The 15,097-nt window shown below is 35.8% G+C and overlaps 1 protein-coding gene across 1 annotated transcript; it reads right to left on the reverse strand.

Moving 5' to 3' along the window:
• Positions 1 to 1,718: 1,718 nt before the first annotated feature.
• On the reverse strand, positions 1,719 to 4,699 carry LOC110807948 (transcription factor bHLH78-like). Its single transcript, XM_022033257.1, has 8 exons — positions 3,404 to 4,699; positions 3,101 to 3,316; positions 2,952 to 3,017; positions 2,794 to 2,862; positions 2,643 to 2,714; positions 2,343 to 2,558; positions 2,175 to 2,253; positions 1,719 to 2,086 (listed from the first exon to the last, which is right to left on the reverse strand). The coding sequence occupies exons 1-8, from the start codon at positions 4,337 to 4,339 to the stop codon at positions 2,049 to 2,051; spliced, it is 1,692 nt and encodes a 563-aa protein (XP_021888949.1). The 5' UTR covers positions 4,340 to 4,699; the 3' UTR covers positions 1,719 to 2,048.
• Positions 4,700 to 15,097: the final 10,398 nt, after the last annotated feature.

Consider the following 15,097-nt stretch of genomic DNA (forward strand, 5'->3'; position numbering starts at 1 on the left):
TATATTTTGTGATTATTAGTTTACGTGTACTAATAATTTGAAAAATTATTCAAAGACATCTTGTTTTCAAAATATGTAGTAGAGTTCAAATTATTTATTATTAATAATTTAAATTTTAATTTTAAAATAAAAGTTTTTATTTTTTTCAAAAAAATTGTTAAAACTAAATTGAAGCGTTATAAATTATTTGTTCTATTCTTTTAAAAATTTGATTCTATTAAAAATTGTACAAATTGGACTTTTTTTTTTGAAAGCTTTTTTCATTGAGAAAACAAAAAAGAAAAAGAAATTTCTTTTAATTATCTTCAAATGGTGTCTTTTGACACATGAAGTCCACTACTACTTTGTTCTTATTTTTCCACTTATCCACTAATAGATTTTATTTCATATATATATATATATATATATATATATATATATATATATATTTTTTTTTTAAAAAAAAAAGTTCAATTGATACCCCAGCAAGTCATTGCTAGCTCACTTCTGCCAACCTGTGCTTTTGATGCTTTTTCCTCAATCCCATCTTTTAAAAATACATGCATTTAATTATGTTAATAAGAGTTCAATTTATTCTCAATTACTTGAAAAAATAAATAAATCTATTATTGATTATACTTTTTTAAATTTTTTTAAAAAAATTTAAATTTTAATCTGAATAATAATTTAAATTGTGACATTTAATAATTTCTAATTCTAATATCAGAAAATTAATAATATAATTAAAAATTTTAAATATAATCAAAATGAAATTTTAACAACAAATAGATATTTCACTAACTATTTAATTAAAAATATATACGTGTAAAATTTAAATTGCAATCATATTAACTTTAAAAATTTTTATTATAACAACTTACAAGATTATACTTTAAAAAAAAAAAAAAAAACAACAACTTGCAGGATTATGATTTTTTTTTTTTAGTATAAAAAAAAAGTAGCTTGCAGTAAAATTTATTACGTCATTATCGTTCTAATCCTGTGCGGATAACTTTGTGTGTATGCATATATATATATATATATATATATATATATATGTACACCCACATAAACACTTGTGGCACAGTAATAAACAGAGTTGTTGTAAAGAAACTTTGGATTCCAGCTCAAAACACAAGATCATTCTTAATCATCTATTGGACTTAACACAGTATTTGTCCCCACTTGAGCAACTGGTTACAACTAAGAATCTATACATAAATCCCACAAGTTACGCCATTTTAACTTCACATAATATCATTCCAATTTCTGGGTCCCCCATCAAAATTTTTCCAGCTGAATCTGAAAGCAATTGGAACACATCACTTTCACTTCACTGTTTCCGTTTGTTTCCCAGGAAAATGCCAGGAGAAAGTGAAAAACATCAAGATCCTCCTACGCTCTCATTGCAAGGAAAAGGGTACATGCCAATGTAACATTCCCAGCAACCAGAATTAGCACAAGGGTCTTCACCAGATTTTTTGTCCAGTAATCAAGAACAGTGAAATCAAGTCAAATTCATTCTAATGCTTCATGAACTAATGGTGGATTGTTCATTAACTAATAGTTCTATTAGAGAGAATCCCTATAGATTTTCTAGTTCTCGGGTAAATGATCTGTCTTTAACTAGATGAGAAATCTTCATGCAAAATCTAATTGTAAGTATCCTCATTCCCTCAATTTAAAAAAAAAAAAAAAAAAAAAAAGAAAAAAATACAACTTCATGCAAATCCAAAGAATTGAAATATAAGTGTGTATGTATATATATGGAAATTACAAATTTCTCTCGTTTCAGCCCTCCAACCAGACTTTCATCCAATGCTGGATATTACAAATGGTGCTTTCTGCAGAAATTCTTTTGCACCATCAACAATTGCAATTAGTTCTAAGATTTTACAGTGATGAATTCTTGTAAGAATTCTTCAAAGAATGAGTTGCATTAACAAAAGAGTCTAAAATTAACAAGAGAAATATTCCCTTGATTAATTTTTCCTTATATACAAAGCCTCTTTAAACTCTCTCCCTCTCTCTGTGTTAGACTTGGAGGCCTCTTGAATTTAATGGTGTAATTACAGTTCAACTTTCATGTGACCTGCAGCCATTGATCCTGCAAAAATAAATATAACAACAAAATTCAGACACCTGAAGTCTAATTCTACCAACTCAGAACTAATTTTTCTGTAAATTTTTCTTACCATGAACAATCTGTGCATGGTTTTGTCCAAAACCCATCTGAACCAGGCTTTGCAGATCATCTTCCCAAGGCATTGAAGCCTGAAAAATGAAACATACCCAACTTTCAGATCATGCAAGAAACATACACACAAACATAGAAAATCAACTTCTTCTTCTTTAATAGTCACCTGAGGAGCAACTTCCCCATTTCCATCAATGGAAGGCAAGTGCATACTAGGGTTTCCACGCAGTAAAGCACTGAGTGAGTTGATTGGTAACTGGGTTTCTGCTCTGTTAGATAGAGGCATCCCTTGTCGAGGTTGATACCCAAAAGGGAATCCTGGGGTTGAAGAAGATTCAACTGGAAAGATACTCTGAGACAAAGATCCTCTAGGTTGCAATACCTGTAATTTGAATTCCCCATAAAAGAGTTGAGTAAATTTGTCAAAATGTAGAATAACACGGGAAAATTTGAGTTACAAGCTTACCCCTTTGGATAAAAGAGTGTCCACACTGAAATCCATCCTGGGATTTACAGTAGCCAATTTCATGGAGAGAAACTGTAAAACATCATCATCATCATCAGTTCATCATCATCAGTATATATAATCTTTGGTCAGCCATGGATTTGATGTTTACCTCAACTTGCCGCTGTAATGACTGCACATAATTGATAATCTCATCCAGCATCACTGCTTTTCCGGTGACCTACAACCAAAAAAAGACAAGAATCAGATTTTGATTTTCTTCTTCCTCTGCAAACAAACAGAATTCGACCCACCCTGCAATATGCTCACCTTATTGCAACCCGGAACAAGATCTTGAAGAAACTTCATTCTTTCGCTAATTTTTTCTCTCCTCACCTGATTCAACAAAAGAAGCTGTAAATATAAATTGATCGGAGTAAAATTGTACAAGAAGATTAGTTAAAGTTCTAAATTCGTACTCGTTCAGCAAGACTATGGCTGTCAGTAGCTTGACCTCTTCTGGCTCTGACATGGATATAATCCTTTGGAGGCTCCGGCGGCTTCGAATTATCTTTTCCCTGCTTCGAATTTCCATCATTCCCGTTTGATTCTGGTTTTACTTTTTCATTTTCACAGATGGTGGAATGATCTTCTTTGCTTCTCTTCGCCCTGGACTCGTCGTTCTCCGCTGTAACCTGAAATTACATTTGCTATTTCATTTTTCGTGGAAAATTTTATTCAAATCCAAACAAGATTGGCAATAGAATTATGAGATTTGGTACCTTGGCGTCATTAGCAGATGGAGATACTGAAGGAGTTTCTACAGCTTTTCCTCTAGAAATCGACTTTCTCTTCCTCGAACTACCTTCATTTGGGCCTTTGAAGCTCGATTCCACGACTGGGATCTGCTCAGACACTGACGAATTCTCCCTGGAATCAACAAATTCGCCATTGATTGGCACCAAAGACCTCGAAACCTTACTGAATTTCTCATCAGAATTAGGATCCTGAGTCGAGCTCTTGTTGCTTTCTTGGCCATTCAATAGTGATCCAGCAAGTTTAATGGATTGATTGCTCGAAACCTTTGAGAGCTTACTCGATTCAGTTCTATGAACCGACCCGTGACTCAAACCGACTGAGTCGCCATTCAATCCAGTTCCGCCATTCATGCCACTACGAAAGCACGACAGTCTCGCCGCCCGCTCTGCAAATCCCGGGTCGGCGGTAAATTGTGTCAAATTAGGGTGATCAGGGAAGAGATTTCCAGGAATCGGTAAATTTCCTCGGATCTGTGAAACCATCATCGGTGAATTACGCTTGGGTGGTGAATTCAATGGGTTATTATAACAAGAATTGTTAGTGCCGCCATGGCTATTGCTGTTAATTATATAAGACTGATGAGATTTCTCGCCGGAACCGGCTATATTTCCTATTCTTCCAATTAATTCGTTAATCATTAGACCGCCGCCAACTCCGCCGACGGGGGGCAGAATGTCGCCGGCGGCATTGGATGTCACCGGAGATGACACCAGAGAACTCAAGGCGGACTCAAAGGGATCGCTCTGATCCACTGAATTCTCCCAATTAGGGTTGAAAAAACAATTGGGTAGCTGCTCCATTCCACAATTTTGAATTTCCATTCCAAAACTGGAAGAACTCCAGATGGGTTGTGCTGTTTGATTAACTCCTTCACTGACAACCACCTTCTCTTTCTCCATTGCTACAGTTGGAGATGAATTCGAGAAAGTAGAGAAGGGAAAAAATTCGATGATCCAGATGAGGAAAAATAGTCAGAATCAGGAATCAGGAATCAAAAAAGAAAACCCGGAAACTAATTTTTGTTGATTTCAAATGGGTTGAGAGATATAAAAAAAGAAAGTAAAGGCAAAAGCAGAGTGGTAGTTAAAAGGGACATGTAATGATGATGAAGGTATTGGTTCTTGGATGTCACTCAAACGAGGAAGACACGGGAGAAAAAGATGAGAAAAAGAAAAAAGCACAGAGAGAGAGAGAGAAAGAGAAGAAAAAGCAGAGAGACTGAGAGAAGAGGTGAAGTGGGGGAGAGTGGAGAAGAAGGAAGAGAGATAAAAAGAAATGAAATGTCTCTTTGACCTTTTTTATTTTAAATTCTTTTAGAAAAATATTATTATTGTTAACTATTATTTTAAGGTGTTATAATAAAGTTAAATTAAAATAACAAAAACTTTTATTAGAAATTTACCTGCCAAAAACGGCGCAATAGACGGTGAGACGCTGACGGCAGTAGTGGAACCGGAGGCCTCGAACGTCAAATCAGCTGTTTTTCTCCGTGATTTTGAACGGTCTTTTTGCCTAAATCCTAAAATTCGAAATAATTTTGAAAATTTATTTTTAGTATAAATAAAAATTCCAAAATCTATTTAAAATTTATATTAATCTAATTTAATTATTTATTCTTAATTTTCATTCAAGTATATGTCATTTTAATAACTTATATAATATAAATTCATAAACATAAAAAAATCTTATTATGTTAAATAAGAATCGAATTTTTAACTGTTAATTTATATTATATTATATTAAAAAATTTGCAAAAAAGATAAAATTGTATACATTATATTAAAAATACAAAATGCATGTATGGGATAAACTATTTAAATATTGGTCCGAAATAAAAGATAAATAATTGAAATCTTATATTATAAAAAAATCTACAACTATATATAACATGAAATTGTAGACCCAATACAATTGTACACTGAACCCATATCGAAAAATTTGAATTTAATGCATAGCATTGATAGTTAATATACTTTGATAGACTTATTAGACTTATAAATTGACAGGCACATTAACAATCATCATCCCGTCATGTAACCTACTTTTGCTTGGCTAGCGTACGTCTTTTTCTATAATTGCGTGTAATTGCATACAATATATATATACACACACATATACAAACACAAATTTAGTCCATTAAGTAATCCTATATACCCACATGCTTAAGTAATATATATACACACGCTTAATTTGGATTTATCCATTTTTTGTAAATTAATTACATATTTCGTTGGTTTTAGATCAGCCTTTATTCAAATTTTGATTATGTTCAAATTTTAGATTTTAATTTATGTTTGATATAATATTAAAATATATATTACGTTATATTAAAAAATAATACATATTTTATCCACGTGATTTTTTTTTTCCTTGGATATATCATTTGTTTATAAACTAATTATTTTTTATTTTTTATTTAATTGTTCACTAATTAATTATATTTATTAATATTACAAATAAATAAAAATAATTTATCATCAAACATATTTTAACGTAATAATCAACCCTAAGTAAGGTAAAAGATTTTGTATCTAAGGTTATAGGCTCATTTTAGTTAATTACAAAATTTGATACCGATATACAAATTATATCTTACTTTAAATAATCTTATACAATTAATTTTTATCATATTATTTTGTAATTAATTAATTAAGATCAACAATATAACGATTAAATTTTTTTATTTTATTCAAACATTACAAATTCAAATTTTATTAAAAACACAAAATTTGTTGTATTATGAGTATTTTATTAATTATCTTTAAAGAAATAATTTTGTAATATTTAATCAAATTAATTATAATATATTAATTAATATTTTTTTATAAAAAATTATTAATTAATTAATGGATATATAATTATTGACCGCATTAAAAGTTAGGCTAATTAAGTTCGAGAGACATGCGCATAACTTGGACCAAAATTGAAGGCGTGGTATGGTTAAGTTTGAAAATTAGATGGAAGACATATGCATGCATGTAAATATCCTGATTTTATTACCATCCCCCCCCCCCCAACACCTACCTAATTTCACAGCCGTGACTGACATGCCACCTTTTTTTTTTAATTTTTTTTACATTAATTACATAATAAATTTAATATTTTAATGTTAAATTATAATTCGAATAACTCTATGACATAATTCGTTAATTACTTTCTATGCTTTTGATTTATTGAAAATTTTGCTTTTGTTTTTTTTATTTTTTATTTTTTAATACGAGTATCATATTTAATCATGAGTTTAGAATTTTATTGAAAGTATTATGTTAATTTTTTTATATTATTAATAAATATTGCACATTAATTAAAAATATGTGAGTAATTAGTTGGTATACAGTTTGTTTGTTTCATTTGGCTACGAGAAGCATGTTATCGTGCAATACCTACATTCTAATTATTTAATATATAAATAATAATAATTTATAATTTTGATATATATTTTTTATATATTCAATTTTATAATAATAAATTATATATTCCCATCAGTCAAAAAAAGCATTTAGATATATAATTTAAATTGAATTTGGAATTAGGTGGATGTAGTTATTAAAAATTATATAATTATATTAAAATTTGAATCAAACTCAATAAAAATTATTTTATAACAAAAAAAAAAAAGCAAAGTATCTGGTAATATACAATACCATAGTGTTGTATGCAATATAGTATATAAAACAATTATAGCACAAAGTTAAATATTATGTGATCAATTTATTTTTATGGACAAATGTAATAACTGAAAAAAAAAGAGAAAATTGGTATGTATATATAAATGTATATGTAGAGTGAGGATTTCAGAGGTGAAACAGCGTCGTTTGGTGAAGAGGGGGAGGAAATGACGTCGTTTGGAGAAGAGGAGGAGAAAAACGATGTCGTTTGAAGGAAACAGCGTCGTTTGGAGAATTGAATGAGGAAACAACGTCGTTTGGAGAAGGGAGGAGTGGACGGTTGGGATGAGGTGAGATGAACGGGCAGGATGAGAGGCTGGTGGGGTATAAATAAGAGAAGGGAAAGAAAAAAAAAAAACAAAGAGAGGGAGGTAAAAAAAGAAAGAAAACAGAGAAAAGAGAGATCGGGGGCAAAAAGAGAAGGTTCGAGAGAGAGGAGTCGGATTAGAGAGAAACGAGAAGAGAGAGAGAGCAGGAAGGAGGACCGTGATGGTGCGAGCCACGGGAGGAAGGAAGATGGAGATATGAGGTACAGTAAATTTTGAGTTATTGTATAGATGTGGTGTGAGTTCGAATTAGTAATTTTAGGTTGAGAAATATAGGTTTTGTTTAGTATATAGAGCAATAGAACTACGATGTAGGGACAGGTGAGTGTGGATGACAGGTGGAATCGTGGAGGTGTTCACGGAGGAGACCGCAGGAAGAGTGAGAATGAAGATGTTGGAGAGTGGGAGAGGTCCGTGAGAGAGTGAAGATATTTTATGTAAAATGAATGTAAGTACATGGTGAAGGTTGCGGAAGGAGAGATTGAACGAAGAGGTCGGTGAGTGAGTGAGATCCGTGAAGGCGAGGAGATTTTTTGTGTGTGCGAACGGGGTGCATGGAAGAGGTCGCGGGAGGAGAAAGGAGGAAGAATGAGATTGGTGAGTGTCCTGTGAGAGAGATGAGAGTACGTGATTATGTGAGTGTGAGAGTTGTGATACTTTGAATAGGCCGTGGGAGGTAGAAGAAGAAAGAAAGTGGTGTGTGAGGTCTGTGAGAGAGAGGAGCGTGATTGTGTGAGTGTGAGAGTTGTGATACTTTGAATAGGCCGTGGGAGGTAGAATAAGAAGAAAAACAGTGTGTGAGGTATGTGAGAGAGATGAGAGTTCATGATTGTGCATGGGGTCCTTAGTGTAGGCTGCGGAAAGAGGGAGAATGAGGAGTTCGGTGTATGAAGAGATTCGTGTAAGAGGAGAAGTGTGGTATGGCTGTAGGGAGAGGTAGATATAGAAGGGGAGGAGAGTGTATATGCTGGAATTTGGGAGAAAAAAAGGGAGGCCGGTAAGGTGTGGTTTAAGGTATCGGGATAGAGGTGTGTTGGAGTAGTGGTGTGGTGTGAGGGCGTGGGTTGTATATAGGTTGGTATAACTGCTGTAAATTTAGTGGTTGGTGAGGGAAGATTACCGGCGCGCGTGTGAAATGTTAGTGTGTGTCCTATGGGGAGAGGTGTGTAAGTTCAGTATACCAATTAAACGTATAGGATAACTTCAAGACAACATGGTAAAGCGAGTACGGGATTGTATAGTTTTTGAGTTGGTAGCATTGGGGGGAGGGGAACGCCGATATTGGTGGTCGCTACCTAGAAAGAGTAAGTTGATCGTCGATAGTGGTGATGGTCGGGAGACCCCGACGGGCAAGGGGTTAGGTCGCCGATATTGGTGACAGAAGAGAATGGTATCTGTGTGTGTGTAGCCTATTAGGGGTCGAGAGATAGAAGGTTGAGTGTTGGTTACCGATATTAGTGACGAGTGAGAACATTTGTACTCATGCAGTGACTTCGGAAGGCGGTCACATTTGATATGCAATATAACCAAATTACTGGGGCAGGTTAATTCTGTGTAGTCCCAGAGTGGCGCTAAAGTAGGACTTAGGTTGTATAAATATGGTATATATAGAAATATTGGGTTTTCTGTTGTTGCATGTGCTACTTGTAACCATAACTAGATTTTCGGGATAAGTTAATGTTGTATAATCACAGGGTGCTACTAAGGTATGGCTTAAGTTGTGTAGGTAGAGTGCATATAGAAATACTGAATTTCTTATTATTGCATTTGATACTTGTAACTTGATTTTTACCGTATTGAGTTATGTGTACTTACTCTTTATTATTAACAGATGAGGTAGGGATGGAGCCGGGATCGGAGTTGCTAGTTTATGAGTCTAGTATGTAGCGCAACAGGGCAAAGATTCTTGTTGTGGGCGGAATGGAGTGTAACGGCCCCGGAAATATTAAAATGAAATGAGTATTTAAATATATCAATTGCGGAAGCGAGATCAAAGTTTCAGTTAACATCCCTTACACGAAAACCATAAACGTACTTAAAATATAAAAGGTTAAACTAACTAAAAGAGAAACTAGAAAACAAAGCTATGAGTATGACTACAGAGTCTCTAGGCATCCCTTTCGTCGTCCTCCTGCGGAACGGGCTCGGGAACCATGTCTTCCTGATCTGAAATGATTAAATAAGGAGTGAGCTACACTAGCCCAGTAAGAACATCACGATATCTCACCGTCACGGAGGTAAAGGTGGGTAGAAAACACAAAAAAGACTAATGGAGCATAATTTACAACAAACTCGTTTATTAACATGAAAACCTTTACCATCCACTTACCTCGGTGGAATTTATGAAAACAATATAAGAAAAACAATAACATTATCATAATCATGGAATAATATAAGCTGTAAAACATAACACTTATCACGCCTCTTGTAATTCAATCGTTATACAACATATCTTTTTCTCATTTACCAGCCTACTAGTATCCGTGGGGGTCCATAGGGGTCCCGCTACCCGTTAACCTTTAACATTCATAATCAGTTTCCAGGGCCGTCCCCATACCCCGTTCGATATGGGCGCCAAAATCATAAACCTCAATACCCCGTCCGGTATGAGGGTGAAACGGGCCGTCCCCATACCCCATCCGGTATGGGCGCCAAAACCATAAGATCTCCATACCCCGTCCGGCATGTGAGACTACAATCCCGGTAGGGTTCCCTACGGACCCGGTCCGTCCACCATCTCCCAGGATATCTAGTCAGGCTGACCCCCATAATACAATTATCAGTCTACACAATCTTTCATTTTCCTTTTCCTCAGTCAGCATCATCAATTCACATTTAAACAAGCAAATCGTAATTCATGCCAAACAGACAACATACAGTATCAGTTTTTTTTTTTTTTTTCAGTCATTCAACCCATAATTAATAAAAACGTCGTATATGCACACAAATCTGTAAAATGAACACATCAAACCTCATTTTGCATTTAAAGCTGTAAACAGGCCAAATAACAGTAAATCACCAATCACACTAGACTCGGACTCCATTAGCCACCTTAAGCAATTTCACACATTCGTTAATTCAAGAAATACCGTTTTATCATTTTGAACTTTAATACCGTGATAGGAAATAGGGTGAGGGGTCCTTACTCGTTTCGGGGTCCGAACACGGCTTCACAGTACGCCTACAGGCTGTCCCTAATTTTCCCTGAATTTTTTCCCGGGGAACTGAAACGCACTACTGGTACCTGCACGTGTTCCAAAAAAAATCCCAAATTAGGCCCAGGGCCCCTTTCGGCCCAAATCGCAACTCTGGCACGGCGGCGGCGATTCGCCTCGGGTTGGCTGTTTTCGGCCGTTTCCGGCCGAATTCGGCTACACTCGCATCGGTCCCTGCGAGAAAACAACCCTAGGGCCCTCGGGGGGCCAAAAAATCACGGAAAAACGGAGCTTACCGGCGGCGGCGCTCTCGGGTGCGGCGGCTCTCCGGCGAGGTTCGTGTTTTGGTGATTCGGCTCCGGTCAACCTGTAGAGAAAAGAATGGTGATCACAGTGATATAAAAATTGCATCAAACGGAGGCTGGGAAGGGCCTCGTCGGAGGCAAAAACCGAGAAGGGGCGCGGCGGCGCCGCTGGTCTTTGGCCGCGTATTCCGGCCGTTTGACCGGGATTTTGGCTCCGATTTGGCCACAGGAAGAATCAGCGTGGAAAAACGAGTCGGAGGTATGAAATTTACCTCGATCGGCGGTCGAAAATTTCCCCGGCGCGGCGGCGGGTGGCGGCGGCCGACTTCTGGTTTGTCTTCTCCGGCGAGCGGCAGGCGGCTAGGGTTTGTGGTCTGGTGTGGGGGTTCTATTTATAACCCCTTGCCTTTTGATCTCAGCCGTCCATTTTGTTTTAATCTGAGCCGTTCGTTTTTTATTGAATCTGGGCCGTCCGTGCGATTGCATCTGGGCCGTCCGATCGCGCGATTGATCTGGGCCGTCCGATCGCGCGATTGATCTGGGCCGTCCGATCGCGCCCACGCGGATCGCCAACGTGGCCCATTCCGGAGTGATGTGGTCTTGCCACGTGGCAGGCCCCGGTTGGCCGGGATTGCTGACCGGGCCTGCTGACATGGCCGCCGACGTGGTTTTTTTTTTTTTTTTTTTTTTTCGGCCCCTTTTCTCCGGGCGCTACATGGAGTGTGTAAAAATTTATAGTAGTATGGATAATATCTGCTGGAAGTGTATGAGATTGTATTACTTTGTGATGTAGATATAAGATTGCATGTTTATTTTGATTTTGAATAATGAATTGCGGAAGGGTTTCTAGGTGTGTGATTGATTTGGAATGAGAATTTAGTGGTTGTTCATGGAATTGTCTTACACTGCGCTGTTAAAAAAAAAAAAAGAAGGCATTACAACAAAAAAGCTATAAAAAAAAATTAGACTAAGTAAAATGTTACATATAATGGTGTTTAATCATGCATTATTAACTATTTTTATGTAATTTTTTCACTCTATCATGTTATGTGTATGTATGTGTTTAGTATTCGAACATCAACAAATCTTTAAAATTATTCTTAAAAAAAATTTATTTGACTTATATGACATTTAAGAGTTATATCTATAAAAATAGAGTAAACAGAGAACACATCAATTAAATAACATACAATTATTTAAAGATCTAGTGAATAATGAAAGCAATGGAGTAGAACTTTAAATTAAATTTGGGAATGAAGTAATTTATATATTTTTTTAATAAAGAATTATTTTAAAATTTTAATCTATTATGACTATTTAAATTAAAAAAAATATATTATATAGTATTTAATTCGTCAAAAAATATTATAAATTTATTAAAATTTAATTAATTTAGTCATAACATTTTTATCAACGTTAATACATTAAATTATTAATTTTATTAAAAAAATATTATATCAGAAGGTTATCACTTTATATAAAAATATTATTTAAATATATAATTTTAAAACAAAAATATAAAGATTAACCACTAAAATTCAATATTATTGATAAGAATTTTAACGTTTCAAACTTCAAAGATGCCTCCTTCGTTTTGCGGTGTCGGCAAGAGAAGACTCAAATAATTCAACATACAAAGACGACCTCTTCACTCTTAACCCAACGTGAACTTCAATCATTGAAGCACACTTACACATGCACTTTGATACGTTTGACCTTAGCTTCCATGGACTACGAGACACGTGTCGCACCCCTATTCGTCCATTGGACCAAACCTCGAGGTAATTTTTGTTTTTTCTTCTTAATTTAACCAATTGTTGCAGGGTTTAATTTTTAATTAAAAGGATAATTAATTATTTAATAATTTTGTTTATTTTTTATTTATATTTTATTAAGAGTCGTTCCAACCAATCAAAGCTCGAGTTGAATCATAAATGGCAGGGGTTTAAATGATTAGGGTTTTCCAATTTTTATATTCATCCTCTGATTAATTTTATTTTTTTTAATGATCAATTGCAGGTATGTCAGATTTAATTTTTATTTTGTAATACTGGGTTTGTCATGATTTAATTTTAGGTATTTTTAAAATAAAATTTTATGTTTTGATGCCTCGGTTGGCTTCCTTGCAAGTGCATGTATATAGTATATAATAAATCATAATTTTATTGATTTATTTTCTATAATGTAACTTATTTGATTGCATTTTTCATTGTTTTATACCGACCTATCAGTTTTTTGAATTGTTATTTTATATTATTTATTTTTATTTAAAATGTCTGTATATATATATGCAAAAGTTTAAACAAATATATGTACCATTAAAATTGTTAAAATTTTAAATAATGTGAAAAAAATTATAATCACTGAATTGTCAATAACTATATTGTTACATTTTAAAATAATTTTCGTAATAATAAAGAATAAAAAAATATGTATATATAAAATATGAAATAAAAGACAAGTACGGTATAAATTAGAGAAAAGAAAAAGGACGGTTGGGATGAGTCACAAGGGTGGGTATAAATAGGCCGAGAAAATAGAAAAAAAAAAGAAAAGAAAAAGGAAAAAAGGAAGAAGAAAGAGAGGCATCGGTCGAGGAATGATAGAGAGAGAGAGGGGTCGAAGAGGAGGAGCTGATTCAGGTGAGTTAGAAGAGAATTGTGACTAAGCTGAGAACGATTGTAACACCCAAATAAAAAAATAAAAATTTTATTTATTTATTTTTATTATTTATTTATTTATTTATTTAACTTAATTTAATTTAATTCAATGAAAATATAAATAATAAAAATGATAAAATTGGGTAAAAATATTATTTGGACTTAATTAAAATTGATTTTGGGAAACAATGGTGAAAATTTAGATTCTGGGGGTATTTTTGAAAAGAAAATCGGAAACTGAAGGTCAAAACGCAATTTAGAAAAGTTGTGCCACGTCAGCACCACATCAGCAGCCACGTCAGCGGCCCGGTCAGCAGCCCCGGCCAACCAGAACGTGCCGCGTGGCAAGGCAACGCTGACCAGGGAATAAGCCACGTGGGCGATCCGCGTGCGCGCGATCGGACGACCCAGATCCGTTCCCGCGCACACGGACGGCCCAGATCAAACGTGCGCACGGACGGCCCAGATCCACGCGCATGGACGACCCAGATTAAATCAGGCACGGACGGCCCAGATTGCATCGCGATGAACGGCCCAGATTTAATCCCAATTAAATCGCGATCGGACGGTCCAGATTCAATCTTGATGGACGGTCAAGATTAAAAGGCAAAGGGTATAAATACCCCCACCCACACCTGACCAAAGAAACCCTAGCCGCCAGTGCTCGCTGGAGAAGAAGAACCAGACGCCGGAGGAGCCGGCCGCCGCCACCCGCCGCCGCACCGGGGAAGTTTTCGACCACCGATCAAGGTAATTTTTCTCCCCCTTGCTCTTTTTTCGACGCTGAGTCCGCCTATGGCCAAACCGAAGCCAAACGGCCAGAAAACTCAGCCAAAACTCAGCGGTGCTGTCGCGCCCCTCCTCGGTTTTTGCCTCCGATGAGGCCCTTCCCGGCCTCCGTTTGATGCAAATTTTATACCACTGTGATCACTGTTCTTTTCTTTACAGGTTGATCGGAGCCAAACATCAAAACACAACTCACACCGGAGGAGCCGCTGCACCTGAGAGCACCGCCGCCGGTAAGTTTCAGTTTTTCGTAATTTTTCGGCCCACCGAGGGTCCTAGGGTTGTTCTATCGCGGGGACCGATGCAAGCGTGGCCAAAAACGGCCAACCCGAGGCGAATCACTGCCGTAAGCGGTGGCGCCGTCGCCGGAGCACGGCGGAGCCGTCGTGCTGGAATTGTGATATTGGCCGAAAGGGGCCCTAGGTCTAATTTGGGATTTTTTGGGACACGTGCAGGTACCAGTAGTGCGTTTCAGTTCCCTGGAAAAAATTTAGGAAAAATTAGGGGCAGCCTGTAGGCGCACTGTAGAGCCGTATTCAGACCCCGAAACAAGTAAAGACCCCTCACCCTATTTTCTATCACGGTATTAAAGTTCAATAAATTATAAAACGGTATTTCATGAATCAATAGATGTGTGAAATTGTTTAAGGTCGCTAATGGAGCCCGAATCTGGTGTATTTATCGGTCAATTGTTGTTCGTTCTATTTTACAGTTTTAAATGCAGTATGATGTCTGATGTTTTCATTTCATAGTTTCG

Source organism: Carica papaya, chromosome 3 (assembly GCF_054855325.1).
Source record: "Carica papaya isolate Zhongbai chromosome 3, ASM5485532v1, whole genome shotgun sequence".
Classification (NCBI taxonomy): Eukaryota; Viridiplantae; Streptophyta; class Magnoliopsida; order Brassicales; family Caricaceae; genus Carica; species Carica papaya.

Coding starts and splice junctions, on each gene's coding strand:
- LOC110807948 (XM_022033257.1), bottom strand. CDS start 4,339: ATGGAGAAAGAGAAGGTGGTTGTCAGTGAAGGAGTTAATCAAACAGCA. Junction 3,317..3,403: donor CATCTGCTAATGACGCCAAG/GTACCAAATCTC, acceptor ATGTAATTTCAG/GTTACAGCGGAGAACGACGA. Junction 2,863..2,951: donor TTGTTCCGGGTTGCAATAAG/GTGAGCATATTG, acceptor TTTTGGTTGTAG/GTCACCGGAAAAGCAGTGAT.